A 24,161-nucleotide genomic window follows, 5' to 3' on the forward strand; every position below is an offset into this window, starting at 1 on the left:
AAGGGAAAGTCGTGTTTAACGAATTTATTGGATTTCTATGAGGATGTGACTAGTGCAGTAGACAGAGGGGAACCGGTGGATGTGGTTCTTTTAGATTTCCAGAAGGCATTCGATAAGGTGCCTCACAAAAGGTTGCTGCAGAAGGTTAGGGTGCACGGAGTTGGGGGTAAGGTGTTAGTGTGGATTGAAGTTTGGTTATCTAACAGGAAGCAGAGAGTTGGAATCAATGGGTGCTTTTCTGGTTGGCAGTGATCAGTGGAGTGCCGCAGAGATCGGTGCTGGGACCTCAATTGTTTACCATTTACATAGATGATCTGGAAGAGGGGGCTAAGTGTAGGGTAACAAAATTTGCTGGTGACACGAAGATGCGTGGGAAAGCGAATTGTGTGGAAGGCGTGGAAAGTCTGCAGAGAGATCTGGATAGGCTGTGAGTGGGCGAGGACCTGGCAGATGGGGTATAACATTAGCAAATGTGAGGTTATCCACTTTGGTAGAAATAATAGTAGGAGAGATTATTATTTAAAGGGTGAAAAGCTGCAGCATGCTACGATGCAGAGGGACCTGGGGGTCCTTGTGCACGAATCGCAAAAACCCAGTCTGCAGGTGCAGCAGGTGATCAAGAAGGCGAATAGAATGTTGGCCTTTATAGCGAGGGGGATAGAATATAAAAGCAGGGAGGTCTTGCTGCAACTGTACAGGGTACTGGTGAGGCCACAGCTGGAGTACTGTGTGCAGTTTTGGTCACCGCACTTGCGAAAGGATATATTCGCCTTGGAGGGAGTACAGAGAAGGTTCACTAGGCTGATACCAGAGATGAGGGGGTTAACTTATGAAGAGAGATTGAATAGACTGGGTCTGTACTCATTAGAGTTTAGGAGGCTGAGGGGGAATATAAAGATGACTTACAAGATAATGAAGGGGCTAGATAGGGTAGAGGTAGTGAGATAAGAACATAAGAACATAAGAAATAGGAGCAGGAGTAGGCCATCCAGCCCTTCGAGCCTGCCCCGCCATTCAATAAGATCATGGCTGATCTGTCGCTGCTCAGTTCCACTTTCCCGCCCTCTCCCCATAACCCTTAATCCCCTCTCCTATCAAAAACCCATCAACCCGCGTCTTAAAAATATTTAGCGAGGTAGCCTCCACCACTTCAACGGGCAGAGAATTCCAGAGATTCACCACCCTTTGAGTGAAGAAGTTCCTCCTCAACTCCGTTCTAAACCGCCCCCCTTTTATCTTGAGGCTGTGCCCCCTAGTCCTACTGTCTTTTTTGAGTGGGAAGAGTCTTTCCACCTCTATCCTATCCATCCCATTCATCATCTTATACGTTTCAATGAGATCTCCTCTCATTCTTCTAAACTCTAACGAGTACAAGCCCAGTTTATTCAGCCTCTCCTCATAGCTCAACCCTTTCAACTCCGGTATCAGCCTAGTAAACCTCCTCTGCACTCCCTCCAAGGCCAAAATATCTTTGCGCAGGTGCGGCGCCCAAAAATGCACACAGTACTCCAGTTGCGGCCTCACCAATGCCCTATACAGCTGCAGTAAGACCTCCCTACTTTTATATTCAATCCCCTTCGCTATGAAGGCCAGCATCCCATTTGCCTTCCTGACCACCTGCTGCACCTGCAAGCTGGGTTTTTGCGACTCATGCACAAGGACCCCGAGGTCCCTCTGCACCGTCGCCTGCTGCAGTTTTTCGCCTCGTAAGTAATAGTCCTTCCTACCATTTTTCCTACCAAAGTGGACCACCTCACACTTGCCAACATTAAATTCCATTTGCCATTTAAGATTCTTCCTGCTTAGAGAGGATAGCAGAACTAGAAGGCACAGCCTCAAAATAAGGGAGGGGGGGCGCAGTTTAGAACACAGTCGAGGAGGAACTTCTTCACTTAAAGGGTGGTGAATCTCTGGAATTCTCTGCCCATTGAAGTGGTGGAGGCTACCTCGTTGAATATATTTAAGTCACGGGTAGATAGATTTCTGATAGACAAGGGGATTAAGGGTTATGGGGAGAAAGCGGGAAGTGGAACTGATTCACTTCAGATCAGCCATGATCTTATTGAATGGCGGGGCAGTCTCGAAGGGCTAGGTGGCCTACTCCTGCTCCTATTTCTTATGTTCTTATGTTCTTAAGCCAGGAATTGAACACACGTTGTTGCAGCTGTGAAGCAGCAATGCTAACCGCTATGCTACTGTGCCACCCAATCAATGCTGGCTTAGCAACACCCACATCCTGTAAAAGAATCAAAACAATGTTGCCGTACCAGGAACATGAGAAAATAAGAAATATGAACAGCTGTAGGCCAAAGGCCCTTCAAACCTGCTCCACCATTCAATAAGATCATGTCTCATCCGATCTTGGCCTTACCTCTACTTTCTTGCCTGTATTCTATAACCCTTGATTTCTTTAACATTCAAGAATTTGTCTACCTCAGCCTTGAATATATTCAAAGATTTATTCAACACAACTCTGAGTTGAGAATTCAAAGATTCTTGACCCTCTGAGAAAATAAATTTCTCCTCAACTCCATCTTAAATGAGAGAACCTTTATTTTGAAACTTAGTCAAAATTCAAAATTCTCCATGAGGGGGAACATCTGCTTAACATTTATCCCTGATGTGGAGATGCTGGCATTGGACAACAGACACCTCCAGATGCTGAAAGATGCCCTCATAAGAACAGGATATGCTGCTTGACTCATCGATCAACAATTCCAACACACCACAGCTAAAAATCGCACTGACCTCCTCAGAAGACAAACACGGGACATGGTGGATAGAGTACCCTTCGTCGTCCAGTATTTCCCCGGAGTGGAGAAGCTATGACATCTTCTGCGGAGTCTTCAACATGTCATTGATGAAGACGAACATCTCACCAAGGCCATCCCCATACCCCCACTTCTTGCCTTCAAACAACCGCACAACCTCAAACAGACCATTGTCTGCAGCAAACTACACAATACATATTTCTTTAACCTATGCTTAATGCTATCTCCACTCACATTGTCTGCACTTTTAAGACTTGATTAGCTGTAAAAACTTGCATTCTAATTAGTATTCTGTGAACTGAGTGTGTCTTTACGAACCCTGTTTGTGATCAGAACCCTCCACTCACCTGACGAAGGGTCAAAGGCCCAAAAGCTAGTGGCTTTTGCTACCAAATAAACCTGTTGGTCTTTAACCTGGTGTTGCGAGACTTCATAACATTTATCCCCTCAGAATCTTAATGCATTCAGTAAGATAGTGGCCTGGATTTTCCTCACCCAATCGGTAAGGGTGGGTTCAGCTGCAGGATTGAGAAATACTGCAAGAAGGTCCTGGGTGCATTTCTGGTGACATAAAACCAGAAAGCGATTGTCCCCTCCCCCTGCAATGGCCCACCCCATTTCCCACTGCCAAATGTTGTGACATCATCAGCATGAATTCACATTTCAATATTGTGGTCATATGCCAGAAAGAATCCTCAAGTAACATTCAACTGCGTCTTTGGCATGAATGGAGAATGTTGTGATTTAAAAGACATGTAGCTGGTGACCAGAACTTCGAGGGATACTCGAAAGTGAGTTCACATATCTCAGCAAAGTGATCACAAGGATTCCCAAAAGGAATGCAAGGAGGTGGTTCTGTAGATTCTGGGGAATGGGGAGGTTTGGGGGGTGGATAGTGTGGAGAAGTTGATGGTCACTGGCAAGCCACCACAGTGGCTTCTTTGTGACTGGCTTTTACTGTGGTGGTGGGACAAGGACTCTAGTGTTGCGGGTGTTGGGGGGAGGGGGTGGTGTGGAGAGGCAACACAGACAGGAGGAAGGGAAGCTCAGGGCAAAGACGCCAGTGTTTGTGAGGAGCAGGGAAGGTTATGAACAAACACATAACTGTGGGGAGTGGGTAAAGAAAGCAGCCATGCAAATGGAGAAATAATTCAAAGATGTGCACTGTGCCTCAGCTGAGACTGGTTAGCATTGGCTCAACTGACATGCTTGGAGTCAGACTAGTGAAGCAATTATCCCCACTAAAGTAACACTGATTCCTGAGAATGCCAAAGATTGCTCCTCTAGTTTTAACCCTTTGGACCCAGACTTCAAAATCGACTGAGTATTATGGCGCACTGGGTGACTGCACAAGGCTGAGGATCCCATTGGGAGAAGTGGGCATGGAACATTCACTGAGGGTAGCACTCCAAATCCTTCGCATTATTGTTACGTAGACAGTGAATATTCATTTTTCACTCTCATAGTCCAACAAAGCCTTGGAGTGCAGGTTAGGAGATAGCCAGCACCTGAGAAGCAATCTCAGGATACAGTTGAAACTGTCATCACTCGGTCATGTGGTGTGGGGCAAGTGGGTGGGTTGTGGTGAACCTTCAAGAGTTCTAAACACTGGGCATCCATTTGATGGCCAAGATTCTCTGGCATACATAAAGGGGCCTTGAGATACAGCTGCAGGCAATGACTTAACCAAGAATGGCCTTTAGGACACAAATGCTGCCCTCTTGCGTCTCTCTCTTTGATACTCACCGGAGACCACCAGGAAGATGAAGGCTGGTGATCTTGCTGTCTGCCTTATTTCTTACAGGCAGAAGAGAGGAAGGAGAAGAATGTGACGGAGTGAGCTGGCTCGCCAAAAGGAAGAGCAAAACCTTCAAGACCAAGGGGCTGCAAGGCCTCCTCCACATGTAGAAGATGATTCCTTGAAAGGTGTTGCTTGTGGGCTCCTCACTAGATCCAGGGTCTAAAGATGACATGTGCCTACCTGCAGATAAGCAAGAACCAGTGTTACAGATGCTTGTACATGTCAAGAGGATTAGTCACTCACAAATGCCTCCTTTTGCAAGATTTGGTGCCAGGTGTCTTGGAAGGGTTCCACTGCTTGTGACAATAAAAGTAATGCAGTGCTCAATTTCTACAGTAGTGACTCCTTCCAGGGTCCAATGGGGATCTATAAGGGATCTTGCAAGCCTCCACCCACAAATGTATCCAGGAGGTCACTGACGCCAAAGCCCACAAGTTTGTCAACTTCAACAGAGATCAGGTGAGCAGATTTGCACAAGTGTCCATGACTCGTAGATCCTCAGCAGGTCTCAGGTCCTTGACACAAGGGGCCACACAGGCTGTATGGTTGGCTTCACAGGGACAAGAACTACTCACAAAGGACATGGCTGATGTCACCCGTGCAAAGAAAGGTGTGACAAGGCTTATGTCACAACCTGGAATTTGGTGGCACACACCATTGGGATCCTGAAAACGAGGTTCCAATGTCTCAACAGATCTGACAGAGCACTCCAGTACATTCCCCAAAGCGTTTCATGCATTATTATTCATTGGTGCGTGCTTCACAACCTGGTGATGCAAAGTGAGGAGGACCTAGATGAGGAGATGGAAGAGCTGCATGTCTTCTCCAGTGAGGAAGAAGTTGAAGGGGATGAGGATGATCAAGTCCTAGAAGGTGAGTGTGGAAGTGATGAGCCCATTGCAATGGCCCGATAATGCAGATGTGCTTGTGAGGCCCTCATAGCCACAAGATTCCAGGAAAATGATGATGAGATGCAATGAGAACACTCCTAAAATCTTCACACTGCATCTGGGAATGTCTGACATCTGTCCAGCTGAGTGCAATGCATTTATTATTGAGATGTTGCCGAGATACTGCAGGCACATGGACTTAACAATATGTGATCCTGGCAGCCTTCATCACCTGTTCCCTTCAGCACCACGCCTTCACCTGTTAGGAATGCTGATGAGATGGGAGGACAGCCCCATCTCAAAGGTCCTAAGAACACACAGAGAAACATCACAGAACCCATTGACACTTGGGTATGAGATTTTTGTCACGAGCACTTGCTGCATCAAGGTGCAGTCAGTACTGAACTGGAGAGTGACTCTGAAACAGGATAATCACGGTAGTCAGAAGGTGGAACACTGCACATGTGAGATGTCCTGGACTACAATAATTGCCTTTTAGATTGTGCAGGAACCAAGGTTTTATATCTGATTCCCAAAAACACTGCTCATCAAAACAAGGAGCTGTAGAATTATGATAGGTTTTCCACAGCATGTACCTGGTGGGTCCACTCACTGAAGGAGCTCAGGTGAGTGCATCGCTTGGAGGTGAGGGTAGGAGTCATGACCGGGCAGTACCTGGATACTGCCCCCTGACTCTGCCCCTGGCACTGCTTGAGATGTATTAGAGGGGTGGGTGTTGTGTTGCTGGTGGGGGGAGGTTAGGGTGATTCCATTATAACTCTGGTGTAGTGGAGCGCCTTTTAAAATGGCACCCCAATCTTTAATAAATTAAGTTGCCGGTGGGCGGGATCAATCAGAGTCCCCTCTCCCCCACACCGTCCCCTACCCGACCCCCAGCCAGGGTGATATCATGATTCTGCTCACCCCTTCAAGTTTTTTGCACTATGTTCCTGACAATACGACGGAGAAAGCTGCCTTTGGTGCTGGCAGCTTCAACACTGCTTTTCCCGCCCACTGCCAAAAAAAAGAAAGTAAAATGCCACCTGTAAGCTTATGATCCAGGTGTGGCACTGGCTGTGAATGTCATATTTATGAAATGCCTTTGTGTAGTTTTTAAAATTGATTAGTTGGGCATGATTTTCTCTAACTATTCACTGAATTTGAACTCAGTGCCACTAAGGAATATTATTGAATGCAAAGCCTGAAAACAGATGTAGTACTGGCACAAGAATTGATTTCTCATGCTCATGAGAATGGTACAATTACAATTAAACCTGACAAAGGATTGAAAAAAACACGCTGAATATAGATTCACATGATGGAAACTCATACAGTAACAAAGCCAAAGTCATTTAAAGGGATGTGTCTCTTGTGATTTTATCAATTAGATTGCCTGACCTATCCATGAAATGTTAGGAATAATAAATATAAAGTAAACTGTTTACTTCTATCCCATTTTCAGCTTTCAAAATTTACAAATAAATTTTAAACTTGAAATATGACACAAAGCAGTGCCATAGTACATCCAGAAACCCACAACAAGATGTTTATATTGTTGGAAAACAGTGTAGCTAAAACAAGCAGATTGTTCCATTGACATCTCAGACAAAACTCTTTTAAATGTGCCCAGAATCATTTCAGCACAGCAACTATTGCAAAATTGGGCAATCAGAACTCGTGCAAAAGAACTCAGTCAATTTTCTTTCCATTAATTTAAATTGAAAGTAATTCCACTTATTTGTTACCTTCCACAAACTCAGGACGTTCCAAAGATCTTGACACCCAATAAAGTACTTTTAAAACTGAATTTCTGTTAATTAAGGCAAATGCAGCAGCTATTTTTTTCACGTGAAGAGGTTTCATTGACAGTGACAGTGGCATGGTGACACAATGGTTGTGCCTCACAGTGCCAGGGATCCATGTTCAATTCCAGCCTGGGGTCATTGTCTCTGGAATGCGATTTCTCCCTATCTACATTCTCTCCCTGTCTGCATGGGTTTCCTCCAGGTGCTCTAGTTTCCTTCCACAGTCCAAAGATGTACAAATTAGGTTGATTAGGCCCATAAGTGAGAGTGGGTGAGGGACATGAGGGGCTACATGGGTGGAGTCATTACTTTGCATGGTGGTTTGAGGAGGAGCTTCTGTATTTATCTTTCAAAAGGTTCCCTCACATTGAATATGGTTCACAACATCCATGCAGAGCCGTGAACAATGACTTTTCAAAAAGCTGGCCTGACTCCATAAAGTTTGTGGAGGACCAGAACATGCCCATCCCTGAAATGTCAGGAGTGCAGGGTGCGGGCTTTTGAAATGAACCATTCCGTATCCTTAAAATTCATTCCCGAAAATCATAAACCTAGGGCATGGAGTTAGGAGTCCCAAAATCAGGACACATTTTTAAAGAGCTCATCCCAACTTGGTGAAAGTTATCAAGCCCCACTGTTATCAAGTGTTATCAAGTGTTGTCACTGAGTCAAGGCTTACACTTACTATGGGAAGGCACTCAGTGAGCATTCCAAATACCTCCATGTTCCCATAATCGCTGCATTTATGTCATCCACTGCGCCTGAACCCAAATCAGGTAATGTCTACCTTAAAATTGATTTATTTTAATCAGCCAGGGAGAGAGGGTGGGGGGGCAGTAGAAGTGATGCTGGGGTGGGCGGGGGGGGGAGGTGGCGTTAGGGGTGGTGCAGGGGGGAGTGGTGATGCTGGGTGGGGAGAGAGGTGGCGCGGGGGGAGCGGGGAGAGGTGGTGCTGGGGTGGGAGGAGAGTTGGCGCTGAGGTGGGGGGAGAGGTGGTGCTGGGGTGAAGTTGGAGCATCCTAATTTTGAAATGAGCAAGGGAGCATTTCACACTTGAGTTATTGGTTATTTGAACATATCTGTACTTTGTTTTCTAATTGTTATAATTCCAGACCACCTAATTTACAACTAAAATTCTAGTTCCTATGTCAGAACTAAACCGTTTTTCCTAAAAGATAATTTTGGAGCCAAACTCAGTTTAGTTGGCAAGGTCATAATTTTGGGCAGAAGCAGAGTCCCTGGTTTCTGTCTGTTTAAATTCATAGAATTAAAGAATTGCTACAGTGCATTTGGCTCATCATATCTTCACCAGCTCTCCATATGAGTGGTTCCTTTAGTGCTATTCTTGCACCTTCTCCCCATAATTCTGCACATTCTTCTTTTAAATAACAGTCTAATTTTCTTTTTAATGCTTCAATTGAAACTGCCCCCACCACACTCTCAAGGCAGTGCACTTTCAGGCCAAAGATATGCAATAGTTTGATTGCCATGCAAAATTGCCCCTCAATGTCGGGGAGATTAGCAGGGTAAATACATAGTTTTAGGTCTTGGGTGGGATTGTTGTCGGTCCAGACTCGATGGCTCGAATAGCCTCATTCTGCACTGTAGGGATTCTATGATTCTATGGCTCATGAACAAAAAACAAAGGATATGATTGTTGGATGTTTTTGTGATTGGAAAGTGGATTCTAGTGGTGTTCCACAGGGGTCAGTGTTGGTACTCTTGCTGTTTGTTGTATATATGAATGATTTAGACATGAGGCATGATCGGGAAATTTATAGTGGACACAAAAATCACCAGTGTGGTTGATATTGAAGGGGATGGCAATTGTTTCCAAAAGGATGTTAATGGTTTGGCTGAGTGGACAAAATGTGGCAGATGGAATTCAGTCCAGAGAAGTGTGAGGTAATGCATTTGGGGAGGTTAAATAAAGCTAGGGAACATACAATAAATGGGAGGATTTTGAGAGGGGTTGAGGAACTAAGAAACCTTAGAATGCATGTCCCCAGTCTCTGAAGGTAGCAGGACAGGTTGATAAGTTGATAAAGAAGGCAGATGGAATGCTTTCCTTCATTGGACAAGGTATTCAATGCAAAAGCAGGGATGTAACGTTGGAACTGTAAAAAATGCTGGTTAGGCCACAGCTGGAATTTTGTGTATAGTTCTGGTTATCACATTACAGGGAGGACATAATTGCTCTGGAGGGAGGTCAGAGGAGATTTATAAGAATGTTTCCAGGCTTGAAAATTGCAGTTATGAGATAAGATTGGGTAGGGTACTGTTGTTTTTTTTTGGAACAGAGAAGGCTGAAGGATGCATTGATTGAATTTCCTCTCAACTTTCTCTTCACCAAGAGAAACATCCCCAAATCCTGCAATCTACATAACTGAAATTTCTCATCCTTTGGGCTATTCTTGTGAAACATTTATGCATTCTCTCCAATGAATGTAAGAACATAAGAACTAGGAGCAGGAGTAGGCCATCTGGCTCTTGAGCCTGCTCCACCATTCAATAAGATCAGGCTGATCTTTTTGTCTACTCAGCTCTACTTACCCGCCAGCTAACCATAACCCTTAATTCATTTACTATTCAAACATTTATCTTTCCTTGCCTTAAAAACATTCAATGAGATAGCCTCAACTGATTCACTGGGCAGGGAATTCCACAGATTCACAACCTTTTGTGTGAAGAAGTTCCTCCTCAACTCAGTCCTAAATCTGCTTCCGCTTATTTTGAGGCCATACCCCCAGCTCTAATTTTACCCGCCAGCGGAAACAACTTCCTGCTCCTATCTTATCTATTCCCTTCATAATCTTATATGTTTCTATAAGATCTCCCCTCATTCTTCTGAATTCCAATGAATATAGTCCCAGTTTACTCAGTGTCTCATCATAAACTAACCCTCTCAACTCCAGAATCAACCTAATGAATCTCCTCTGCACCCCCTCCAGTGCTAATATATTCTTTCTCAAATAAGGAGACTAGAACTGTACACAGTACTCCAGGTGTGGCCTCACCAGCACCTTATAGAGTTGCAATATAACCTCACTGTTTTTAAACTGCACCCCTCTAGCAATGAAGGACAAAATTCCATTTGTCTTCTTAATTACCTGCTGCACCTGCAAACCAACTCCTTGAGATTCCTGCACAAGGACACCCAGGTCCCTCTGCACAGCAGCATGCTGCAATTTTTTATCATTTAAATAATATTCCATTTTGCTATTATTTCTGCCAAAATTTACCAACGCTGTACTCCATCTGCCAGACCCTCGCCAACTCACTTAGACTATCTATATCCCTTTGCAGACTTTCAGTGTTCTCTGCACACTTTGCTCTGCCACTCATCTTAGTGTCATCTACAAATTTTGACATACTGCCCTTGGTCCCCAGTTCCAAATCATCTATGTAAATTGTAAACAATTGTAGTCCCAACACTGATCCCTGAAGCACACCACTAGTCACTGATCGCCAACCAGAAAAACACCCATTTATCCCCAATTTTTGCTTTCTGTTACTTAACCAATCCTGTATCCCATAACACCGTGGACCTTTATTTTATGCAGCAGTCTTTGGTGCAGCACCTTGTCAAATGCTTTTTGGAAATCCAGATACACCACATCCACAGGTTCCCCATTGTCCACTGTACATGTAATGTTCTTAAAGAATTCCACCAAATTAGTCAAACATGATCTTCCCTTCATGAACCCATGCTGTGTCTTACCAATGGGACAATTTATATCCAGATGTCTTGCTATTTCTTCCTTGATAATAGATTCAAGTACTTTCCCTACTAAGAAGTTAAGCTAACAGGCCTATTACTCACATTTTATCTACTTCCTTTTCACAGCATCACATTTGCTGTTTTCCAATCTGCGGGAACCACCCCAGAGTCCAGCGAATTGTGGTAAATTACCGCTATTACCACTAGTGCATTTACTATTTCTCCCGCCATTTCTTTTAGTACCTTGGCATGTATTCCATCAGGACCAGGAGACTTGTCTACTTTAGCCCCATTAACTTGCCCAACACTACCTCTTTTGTAATAGTGATAGTCTCTAGATTCTCACCTATCATAGCCTTCCTGTCATCAATTTTTGGCATGTTATTTGTGTCTTCCACTGTGAAGACTGACTCAAGATACCTGTTCAATGCCTGAGCCACTTCCTCATTTCCAGTTATTACATTCCCCTTCTCAACCTCTAAAGGACCAATGTTTACTTTAGTCACTCTTCTTCTTTTTCTAATGCTTTCTTATCTTTTACGAAGTTTGGAACCCAGAACTGGATGCAATACTCCAACGGAGGCTGAATTAGTTTAACACAACTTCCTTGCTTTTGTACTTCGTGTCCCCTATTAATCAAACCTAGGATGCTTTACATTCTCTCCCAATCTGTCCTCCCATCTTCAGTGATTTAGGGACATGTACAACCAAGTTGTTCTGCTCCTGTAGCACATGTATATTCATTCCATTTATTTATATCATCTCCCTAAGTTTTTCCTCCCAAAATGAATCACTTCACACTTCTTTGCAATAGCTTTCATCTGCCACTGATCTGTCCACTCCACCAGCCTATGTCCTTCTAAAGTTCTACATTATTCTTCTACCAGTTCCCAGTGCTTCCAAGTTTGGCATAAATTTTGAAATCCATTCACCAAAGTCTGCTTCATTAATATATGTTGGGAAAAGCATTACGTACCTTTTTCCAGTCCAAGAAACATCCATTAATCATAACTCTCTGTTTCCTGAGCTCCAAAAATTTTGTATTCATGTTGTTACTGCCCTTTTATTCCAGGAGTCATAATTTTGACCACATATCTGTTGTATGGTACTGTATCGACTGCCTTCTGGAAATCCACATACACCACATTTACAGCATTACCTCCTCCAACCTTCTGTGTTACCTTATCAAAGTCTTACTCTAGCAAGTAAAACACATTTTGTCCTTAACAAATCTGTGCCGGCGTTTGTTAATTAACCCATTGCCTAAGTGACTATTAATTGTGTCCTGATTTGTACTTTCTAGAAGCTTCCCCACCACTGAAGTTAAACTGACTGGTCTGTAGTTGCTGAGCGTATCCATCTTTTTTTTAAACAAGGATGTAACATTTGAAATTCTCCAGTCCTCTAGCAACATCCCTGAGTCTAAGAAAGACTAGAAAATTATAGATAGTGACTTTGCAATTTCCACACTTACTTCCTTCAGAATCCTTGGATGCATCCTCCTGGTGCCTGATCAACTTTAAGTGCAGACAGCCTATCCAATACCTCCTCCTTACTAATTTTAAACCCTTCAGATGAATTACCTCCTCTTTTGCCATGACCTGCACAGCGTTTTGTTCCTTTAATGCAAAGTATTCAATACCAGTTATTTAATAGCAATTGTCTCTGTGCCAGCATTGAGGAAGCAAAGTGCAGAATTTTTATTTATGTATTTATTAGAGAGAAGTATATTCACAAACATCACACACAATGATGTGAAAGCTGTGGGAGACCTCATCTGTAATTGCTGAGTGCAGTAGCTGGGTCTGTTCAGCCTTCCAGAGGCAATGACCTTGCTTTTATCCAACAGCTCTAAGATTGTTGCATGACCTTAACGAGCTTGGTTTTTGGTTTTAAAAACTTACTTCAAAGGTTTGTTGATTTTAATGGTGTCAGTGAGTGAAAGTTTCATGGCCTTATTTATAAATGCTGTTGGTAACCTGGCAGTAATACAGATAAGTATATCTATGAGAATGTTGAAGCTATATGAAACAACATCTTTACAATCCAAGACACATCAGCCTTGAACATCCAAGTTAGTTTTGACTGTGTTCCAAAATGCTGTTGCCAGCAGATGCTTTTTGTTATGAAATGAATTTGTTAAATTAAAATAGATACTTTAACAGAACTTTCCCTGCTAGCATTCTTAACAACTATACAATTAGGGCAATATTTAACCAGGCAGAAGAGTGACAAGTATGGATGCGCCATGTTCCCAACTACGCCCCCACTAAGTTTGTGGGGGGAAGACCCCTGAAAAGCATCCTCCCACTCCCGCACACAAATTGAGGCCCTTAATAGTAAATAATGTCCACTTAAGGCCTCGTCCTGCTCCCATGGGCTAATGCAGGTAGGGGGCTCGCTATGTGGAAGCAGGTCAAGCAAATGCAAATCCCTCCTGTGGGTGGAAGAAGGGATTCCACATCAAAGACACCCTGTACCTGATGAACACACTGGCATCGGGGAATGGGGCTTGCTAATAGCTAGCCCCCTTTCCTTGCTACAAGTACCACTGCCTCTCCATTGCTACTATCCTACAATTCCCCACCATCACTCACCTGTGTCCTAGAATCTAGCGGCGCACTAGGATTCAGATGAATGTTCGACTGCCTTCCTGGTGATGCTATTTTTCAATAGAGATGCCAGCCTACGACTGGCTGACAACAGACAGGCCTTCACCCCCGGGACCTTGATTCTGAAGAAGGCTCACTGCTACCAGTTAAAAGGTAAACTGAAATTTTTGGAATGCCTGTTCTTTAAACTTTATAAAAATTATACTATAGAGTGGAAAGAAAATCATGTGAACTGGTGATTGAATGAAATGATAGCTAAACGTCATCTGGTCTTATTCTAAAATTATTTACAGATTGACTCCCTTTGTTCATGAATACTCAACATCAGTCAACGTACCACAATTGAAACAGAAGCAAAATGCTGTCGGTACTGACAATATGAAACTCTTCACTGAATGAGTGCTGTCCAAGCATTTCAAAACCAATGTAATATAAAATAATCATTGTTGATCTAATTTGTTCAGGAATATTGTGAATTGCTATTAGATCTAGAGAGGTGATTTTAACTCCCTTTGCCCAGTGGAATTCTGGCATTACCAAAGTTAAAATTAAGGTTGCTGATTTGCTGTTCCTTTTCTGCCTACCTGCTGTCTTCAAGTTGGAAAGTGGAGTCACCTGCCTGACCCAAATGGCAAACTCATGAACTTAAACGGATTACAATTTTATTATGTAGATAGGACTTTGAAGCCAATTTTATGGTCTCCACTTCTGAACTAAATATCAGAAGCTGTTAGACTAGAAGCAGAAGCCCGCCAAACAAGAGGAGCCAGGAGAAGCAGATATTTTCCTCCTGACCCCACAAAAAAAGTTGCACTTCCTGAGATCAGTTGTACAATTATAAAGTTGCAGTGGAAAGCCGTATCTGTATCACCACATCTTGGATGCCTGATGTGGTGGGGTGAGTTGGGCTGATGGCAGATAAATGAAATTGTTGGTCACAACTGATATATCTGAATGAGAAATTAGCCCCCTTTATAAGAGAGCTAAATTAACCTTGCCAACATTTAAGAAATTTGGTTGTGAGAGAATGTACACAACTATTGTTGACGCAAATCAGATGCAGGATTAATGATTGATGAAATTCTCATGTTGCAATGTTTCACATAAGACCGGTACAAATCAGTTAGTTGAGAATTAGCACAGCAATAAATGGTGCAATTTTGCTGTTATTATCATAATCAGACTGAAAGCTTCCAGAAAATTTCAAGCCATTTTCTTTTGTCTATTTCTCTTTTCATCTTGAAAGGGGCAAGATGTAGGTGGTTGGGGGAGATGGTGTTGAGGTGGTAAGCATGGTTAGGAGGAATTGGTGGAAGAAGATAGTGCAATGAAGTTCATGGCACATCACTAACAGAATTATTCAGAGCCAGAAACATGTACAGAGAATAGGGCAAGAAAAGAAAAACACACAAGTAGTGTGAAGAAATTGTTGTAGAGTTGAAAGAGGAGGAAGAGGATTCCGAAACTTATAAATGCTGTTTTAAAAAAAAAGACAGAGTAAGAAGTGAATGAAATGACTGAGAAGTCACAAGAAAGGAAACATAAAGAGAGATTGTGGGAATTCAATCAGGCCAGAAAGGAGTGTAAAGTCAAATTTTTAACAAGGGAAAAAAGAATTTATGGTGAAAGTTATAAAACAAATACACAGCATCAGGAAAGCTAAGTGAATTTTAAGGAACTTGCAGAAATAGGATAAAGTGCTGAGATAATTAAATCTACAAGTGCCAAAAAGGGGAAAAAAATGAACATTTTGTGGAGGCTTTGGAGGTAGTGCAGAAAAGGTTTACCAGGATGTTGCCTGGTATGGAGGGTATTAACTACGAGGAGAGATTGAATAAATTTGTTCTCCCTGGAAAGATGGAGGCTGAGGGGTGACCTGATAGAAGTTTATAAAATTGTGAGAGGGATAGATCGGGTGAACAGTTGGAAGCTTTTTCCCAGGGCAGAAATGACAATTACAAGGGGCACAAGTTCAAGATAAGGGGGGAAAGATTCAGTGGAGATGTGTGGGGGAAGTTTTTTCACAGAGGGTGGTGGAGGCAGTTACATTAGCAACATTTAAGACTTCTCTTGATAGGCATATGAACAGATGGGGAATAGAGGGATATAAGCAGTTGGTTTAGATAGGTAAATGTGATCGGCGCAGGCTTGGAAGGCCAAGGGCCTGTTCCTGTGCTGTACTGTTCTTTGTTCTTTGTATTTTTGAATAAGAAAATTCAAGACCAACTGAAAAACAAAAAGAAACAAAGAAACTTCAATCACAATCAAAGAGTCAAAACATGCACCTGTACCACAGAAACATAGTAAGAAGTCTCACTACCCGTGACCGCTGAAGTGTTCACCAACAGGAAGAGAACAGTCTTGCCTGGTTGTTCTCTTCCTGTTGGCAAACATTTCAGCAGTCACGGGCATTTGGTCTCTGATCTTCAGGTAAGCGTTCTCCAAGGCGGCTTCACGACACGACAGTGCAGAGTCGCTGAGCAGAGACTGATAGCCAAGTTCCGTACACATGAGGACGGCCTCAACTGGGATCTTGGGTTCATGTCACACTATCTGTAAACCCCATGTCTTGCCTGGGCTTGCAAAATCTCACTAACTGTCCTGTCTGGAGACAATACACACCTCTTTAACCTATGCTTAATGCTATCCTCACTCACATTGTCTGCACCTTTAAGACTTGATTAGCTGAAAAGACTCACTTTCTAATCAGCATTCTGTAATCTGAGTGTGTGCCTGTTTGTGATCAGAACTCCCCAGTCACTTGACGAAGGGGCAGAGCCACAAAAGCTAGTGGCATTTGCCACCAAATAAATCTGTTGGATTTTAACCTGATGTTGTGAGACTTCTTACTGTGTTTACTCCAGACCAACGCCGGCATCTGCACATCATGCCCACCATAGAAACATACACAGTCCTCGCAGTTGTTTTACTGAAGTAGTTTCAGTAGAAGTTACTGAAAATATCTCTTCAAATATTTTTTCTTCAATGAAACAAGATCATTGCGACAGTTTCTTGAAACTATTATTTTGTGATTGATGTTAAAGAAGGACATCTGTTGTTGTTCCTGAATATGGAAATTGATTTGCTCAGCTTTCCTCAGTTCTGATATAATTTTTCTGCATCCTCAGCAAATACGAGGGTCAAGATTGCACAAGATTTATTTTTGGCACAGTTGCTTCCAGATACTCACTGTCAGAGGCAGGCTTACACTTTTGGGGGTCCCATGCACTGCCTCCGTTCTGGGGCCCCTGATGACATCATACCACCCCCTCCAGCCCTCCTCAGCCCTGACCAGGGGGTCAAGTCACCCCCACTGTAGCTGTACCCCTTGATGACCTAAATTCACGGGTGTGCTGGTGGCTCATTGACTGCCTGGCTGCTGCTGGTTAACTGACCTGGCCTCTGCTCTCACTCTTGCTGGTCTGGTTGCACCCAGCCTTCTCACTCCCAGTCCTGGCTTTTATTCAAGTCACCCTACTGCTCCCCCAGCACCTGCTGGCTTCAAGATTTGAGGACCAGGTGTGCTCGTGGCCGGTTGCCTGGCTGCTGCTTACAGAGATTGCTATCCTGCCCGGCCTCCATTCTTTCCTTGGTTGGTTGCCCAACCCTGGCCTGGAGGTTGAGAGTTGTCCCGCTGCTCTCCTCGATGACCATTGGCCAACATCTCTTCCTTGGTCCTCGCTGAAGACCTCACAACTCCACACCCTGACGTAAGGTTGGCGACCTCACTGTTGCCTCAGGCTGCCTGCTTGGATGTCAGAAGTCATGAAAGAAGTCAGAAAGATGTTCACAAAATTCAGATTAGACAATCAAAAGATCCATCCAAGCTGCTCTCAAGTCACCACCACCTCTCAACAGGGATAGTGGACTCCACCAATTAGACCCTGGCGTTGTTTGCCATTGCCTGCTGATAAGCTGATTGGTGCACCACTGCCACCTCTCAGTTTGAGGCCCCTCCATTGGCTGGGGTCCTGGGCTGCAAAACTGTGTGCTTCATTGAAAGTCGCCTCTGCTCACTATTCTTGTGTCATTCAATTTATTAAAATAAGAACCAAAAAAACAATTTCAATAAATTGATTAAGGTACATTGGATGAACTATCTCATCTCAATGCGGACTGGCTGCTGATACTGTGCACAAAAGAACTCGTCCAGTTCATTTTCATGCTGGAAAATTGAACAGAGACAGTTTTAAGAGCTTATTTTTTCCAAGTGCTTGCCCCCTCTAAAGTAGACATTTGGAACTGTGGGATATTGGATAAAAATTAACATCATAATTTTACTTCTATAAGAAAAAGAATACAAAATAATTTGTAGAGAAAATGAAAGTGAAGATTAAATTATTTAATGACAGAGCAAGCTCAAGGGGCTGAATGGCCTACTCCTGTTCTAATTTCTTATGATCTTATGTCAGGATGTTATGACTGCCAGATTCATCCTATTAGGAAAAATAATTAAAGAGCTGCAACAGGGGGCTAACCTTTCCGAATCAGGCCCAGAGAGATATTTCAACCCCTCCTAACCCATACAGAAAATAAAAAAGTTTAATATTTTGAACCTTTCCTGACCCTATAATTCACTGTCCGGCTGGTTTGAGCTTCTGGGAAATTCACTGCAGCTTCCCATTCAGGTCACCAATTGAAATTGTACCCAGGGGTGTTTGGGGGGGAGGGTGGGTAGGTGGAGAGGAATACATTCAGGATACTAAGTAGGTTATCAGTGTCTCCATGAAAATGTTTATTTTTTTGAACACTACTGCCAGCAAGAACAGAAAATTTGGCAGTCAACCATGGGGGCGGCATGGTGACAGAGTCGTTAGCACTGTTCCCACACAATGCCAGAGACCCAGGTTCAATTCCAGCCTCAGGTCACTGTCTGTGGGGAGTCTGCACTTTCTCCCTGTGTCTATGTGGGCTTCCTCCGTGTGCGCTGGTTTCCTCCCATAGTCCAAAGATGTGCAGGTTTTGTTAATTGGCCGTGCTAAACTGGCCTGAGTGTCAGGGGATTCACAGGGTAAATATGTGGGATAATAGGAATAGGCATTGTGGTTGGCACACACAGGATGGGCCAAATGGCCTCCTTCTACACTGTAGGGATTCTACAAAATCTCCATTCACAGCAGCTGGTCCAGAGAATCCCAACTGCAGACACGGTCAGAGAATTCCAGCTGATATAAACTGATCTATAGATGTCGATCAACCTGTAATATTTCTATATTATCATAAACTATCATTTAAGATGGTTTGTTAGTTTTTAGTTTTAACTCATGACTTTTCTCAGATTATTTTTAATAATTAATTCAATGCTCATGATTACAATTTTAAGAAGTATGATTCTAGATTAGATACAATAGGCCTGATTTCACCATTTTCATTCGAAGTGCTGAAGCTGGGCGTAGTGCAGATCTGACTTAGAAACCTGATTTCAGGCGCTCCCATACACACTCAGCCTGAAAATAAATCGCGGGTCACATTCGTGCTGTGGGTGGGGCTTAGTGCACACCGGAACGATCGGGGCTCTGAGCTGTGCATGCGCAGTTAGAAAAAAATGGAAAAAGCGCGTCTGTGTCAGATCGCTCCTGGGCCGCAGAAGGCGGAGAAAGCAGCCCGGGAGCGAAAAACGGGAGCGATGGGCCCCACAAACATCACTGTCCCCCTTATCCACCCATCCCACTCCCTGCTACCCACACCGATCGCCACTCCTGCCTGCCTCCCCCCTACCAATTGCCCACAGAGAGGCAGTGGACCACCTGCCCCCGCAACCGCCCCCCCCACCAGAGATCCATCTGCCCTCCTCCCCTCTACACCCCCGCCAGTGAGCAACTGGGCCTCCCCCCCCTATCAGGGATACATCTTACCTGCCTCCCTCCTCCCACCCTCAGAGAACGATCTGGCCTCACTCCCCCCTCCCACCCCACGCAGAGAATGGTCTGGCCTCACTCACCACCACACCCCCCACACCCCCACAGACAACAATTTGGCCTCACACCCCGCCTCCGCCCCAGAGAATGATCTGGCCTCACTCACCATCCTTCCCTCCCCAGACAGCGATCCAGCTTCATTCCAGAGAATGATCAGCCTTACTCCCCCCTGCCTCCCAGAGATAAATCTGACATGCCTCCTCCTCCTCCCCCCCTCCCCAACCAAACAACATTGAGCCTCACTCCCCAACCAGAGAATGATCTGACCCGCCTGCCTCCTCCCCTCCACCACGGATCTGAGTCACAGAGCCGTTGGAAGCTCTGAACTCGCTCTTCAGCAGCTGGAGCGCCCGATTCAAACTCTTATTCAGCAGGTCCATTTTGGCTCAATTCCGGGTTGGCAAACGCAGTGGTAAAGGGGGAAATGCTGATAAAGTTGGGCAGGCAGTTCATTAATTTAATTTAAATGCATGCAAATACATTTAAATTGCCGTTGCGCCTGTTTCGGGCACAAATAGGATCGCCGCCATTCCCTGGTTTCGGTAAAGTGGCAATTTGTGCGGATGTGGGCACGGATCGCGTTCATGGCCTCACACCCAACTTTACCACGTTTTTGCACCTGAAAATGGGCACAACGCAATGGTAAAATCAGGCCCAATGAAGTACCATTACTATATAGCTTTACAGTTTTTAATGGGGCGAGATATAATTATATCGTTTTCTATTTTACCAAGGTGACTCGTCAAATAAAATCACTTGAATTATAAAATTGAACATATTGTAATGAAAAATGTACAGTGATGGCATTTCATTTTATATTATACTAACTCTCTTCATAATTATTTTACAAATTCAATTGAATATAATTGTTGTATGAGACAAATAATGGAAAAAAATTACTCAGTGAAGTGCCAGACAACATTCACATTTTGTCAATCTGTTATCAAAATGCAGTTTTGTATTAAAATTAGTATGATAAATTGATACCAGGATGACAATGTTATGATATTCTAATACAAATCAAGACAGTTTTTTCCTGAGAAATAGGTATATAAAGATTAAGAGTTACTTGCATGGGATTAGAATGTTTTAGTTTAATCTAAAGCTTCAGATTATGTCAAGAAAGTTATGATTGTACTGCATTTGGTTTAGCCATATATTGTTTCAATTCTGCAGTTGGAGAGCCTTGCAATCAATTTCCTGTATTTTAGTATCCAATAGGATGAGCTAGTTCAAGTTTTTATTCAATTTGTATTAACTTTTGTACCAACACTGGTTATCAGGACTGCAGTCAGCATGTTTCATATCAATAATAGATATGATATTCGTACTTCAGGATAATGGTGCAGCATAATAACTGTGAGTTTCTTGTAGTCAATGATTTGGATGTACAGTCTGAATTGCATAATTTACAGAACTATTCAGAGACTTTGTTTTACTTTTTGCAAGTCACAGTAACAGACTTCCTCAGTGCTTCATGATGCACCTTCAACATTTCAGATACAACCGGAAAATGTTATTGTACAAATCTGAGATTTTTTTAAACCCAATAAAGGTAACAATTTAAAAAGCATATTTAATTAAAACACTTCACAAATACTGACTTAGCATCTGTGTAGTGGAAAGTTTGACATTTATTCGTCTCTCATAAAAATCTGCATAATTCAGTTACACTTACCATTTATAAGGTCAGTCCAATTCTCTCAAATTTCCAGCTTTGCAAGAACCACTTTTGATGCACAAATCTAATGTTACTGGATTTGTTTACAAAACGTCATAAGATGTTGAAAAAATTGAGCAGGTGAGATGGTTTTATATTACTTAATGAGACAATTTCATGTAGATCAAGAAGTTTGGATTTACCAAAGCAGTGTTTTAGGCAGATTGTGGTTATTGATGTAAGTTTATATTTCTAGGTTTGGCTACAGATTTTCATTATGTTTTCAACCTTTATCATTAGGTTTGCTTGAATCAAAGACAATTTAATGCTGTAAATATTATTATAACCATGTTTTCTCTCTGTCATGCCAGGTTTGTCTTCTATGGCCTCCCTGATGTCCCTTGCCTGGGTGCTAGCTTCATACCACAAATTGCTGCGGGACTCCAGGGATGACAAAAAAAGCATGAGCTACAGAGGTGCCCTAATCCACATCTTTTGGCGTTTGTTTACCATATCATCCAGGGTCATTTCGTTTGCATTGTTTGCTTCTATATTTCAGTTATATTTTGGAATATTTGTAGTTGTGCACTGGTGTGCTATGGCATTCTGGATCATTCACGGAGGAACAGATTTCTGCATGTCCAAATGGGAGGAAATTCTGTTCAATATGGTGATAGGGATCGTGTACATATTCTGCTGGTTTAATGTCAAAGAAGGCCGGACACGATATCGAATGTTTGCCTATTATACTGTAATCTTGACAGAAAATGCTGCCTTGACTTTTCTTTGGTATCTTTACAGAGATCCCACAACCACTGACTTTTATGCCATAACTGCACTGTGTACAGTTTTTGTTAGTTTTGTTGCTGGAGCAGCATTTATGTTCCTGTATTATGGTTTACTTCATCCCATGGGACCACGGACCAGGATCCTTGCCAGTTCTTGCTGTGCTGAACTGCTCTGGGGGATCCCTCTGCCTCCAGAGCTGGAAGCCATGGCAGCCCAGCCAGCAGCACCTAGAGGATCCCAGACCACACCAACTAGAGTGGCAGGTGATCAGGAGGAGGAGGATGCAGCAGAAACCTGCCTGCCTGTATTCCAAGTGCGACCCACAGTGCCACTTACACCATCAGGCCGACCTTACCTACCGGAGGGACCAATCATCAAGATTGACATGCCAAGGAAAAGATATCCTGCCTGGGATGCCCACTTCGTAGACAGAAGGCTAAGGAGAACTGTTAATATATTACAGTATGTAACTCCCACATCTGTAGGAATTAGGTATAGGGATGGACCACTTGTATATGAGCTGCTACAGTATGAATCTTCACTTTAAAGCTTCACCCATTGAAACTGACAAAGAAGTAATTATGTTTACGTCAGGCACTCAGACACTCTCATACAACTCCCAAAACACAAAGCTCACATATGTTTTCCTTTTCCTGGTAACTGTCTGTACATAAAGATATTCTATATGTTTTGTAAGTAACAAAAAAAGTGAAAAAAATCTTTTTACACAACAAGATACAGTATTTATACTGTACACTTAATGGTAGAAGACTTCATTCAGAATTTTCAACTGTTACTAAAAAAGTCACAAATACTGGTGCATACACAGACACATACACAGACACAGATACAGCGTACATAACACATATACATACACTCCATTCATCTGTATGCAGAGCATTTAAGGACTAATGGTAGGTGGGTGGGACTGAAAAAACGAATCATGCAACATCTATTCACAAGAGAACTTATAAATGGTGCAATTTTAAATCCCTTTCAGGGTTTTGTGATCTTGTGGGGTTTTTTCAGTTCCACAATCCCATCCTTGGCAAAAAATTATGTTTCTAAGTAAATACTGTATGTTTCTTTGTGTACGTGAGCTTTTTATTCAAGTAATAGCAATCTGTTATTACCGTTCAAGGTGCAACCATATGTCAAGTACAGCGCATCAAACCCTTGACATATAGTTTTTTTTTAACTGAAATATTGCTGTTTGTTTTTGTAATTTACAGAGTGCTTTTTTAATTTAAATAGTTGCAGAAAATTTATCAATTTTATAACTTGCAGCATGGGAGAAAAAAACTGGAGTTTTTCTTTACCTGAATATACCTGATTAACTGGTTACAATCACAAAAGCCACAGTGTTATATAACAGGTTTTTATACATGTTCAATCTTTCACAATGGTCTGCCATACACGGACAGGCCAAGATACTCTGGCCAAAGCCATATGGTGAGATTCAATAAGCCAATTTACAACCTCCGATACCTAGCTTTCTTTTTAGCCCTTGCGTGCCTAATCAGGCCTTTGCATGAGGAACGTGCATGCAATCTTCTGGAAAAGGGTTACTTTTATGACTTCCTTGTGCAGCTCAGGTGTATTCTGGTGCAGAGATTCCCAGACAGCTTTGACTTAGGAGACTTAAAGGCTTCCTTGGATAATGTGGATTGAGATTTTACAACTATGAAGAAGTGTCTAATATGGCAATTATCACAATGCTATTCACTGTGCAGCAAAGATACAGATTAGGCATTTGGTTATTCACTGATCTCTTGTACAACTCAATGGAGATCATTGTTTTGTTGTGTATGCCAGAATAATCTAAGCTAATGGAATTTTCCCTAAAGTAAATTTCTTTCAGATCTGACAGGGTGCTACATTTTGTACTTGAAAAAAAATGCAAAAGCATGTTCACATTTGTTGGTCTACCTGAACACCCAGCAATCTGACATGGTAGAATGTCTCCAAATTTTTAAAAAATGTCTTCAGTTTGTTTTCCATTAAAACTACCCCTCACCCTTTATCACACACTTAAAATAGCCGAGTAACGGAAATCTTCCTATGCAGTAAATGTAGTTCAGCTACCATGTTTAGTTTATCAAAAGGGAGACTCCTATGATGCTTGGCAGGATTTTACATTTGCAAATTGGGACTGCTGGCATGTGTAAAATCCAGTGTGATGATGTTGGTTCAA

General features: G+C 42.8%; 1 protein-coding gene across 2 annotated transcripts in view; it reads left to right on the forward strand.

Annotated features, from left to right (window-relative positions):
• The window catches only part of xkr6a (XK, Kell blood group complex subunit-related family, member 6a), a 405,072-nt gene extending 382,558 nt beyond the window's left edge, over nucleotides 1-22,514 (forward strand). For both annotated transcript variants that reach the window (XM_080192345.1, XM_080192344.1), the window contains one exon: nucleotides 21,550-22,514. In XM_080192345.1, the coding sequence (XP_080048471.1) occupies nucleotides 21,550-22,514 (965 nt within the window). The remainder of the gene's footprint in view (nucleotides 1-21,549) is intronic.
• Nucleotides 22,515-24,161: the final 1,647 nt, after the last annotated feature.

This window comes from Carcharhinus amblyrhynchos, chromosome 7 (assembly GCF_965287045.1).
Source record: "Carcharhinus amblyrhynchos chromosome 7, sCarAmb.v2.hapA, whole genome shotgun sequence".
NCBI lineage: Eukaryota > Metazoa > Chordata > Chondrichthyes > Carcharhiniformes > Carcharhinidae > Carcharhinus > Carcharhinus amblyrhynchos.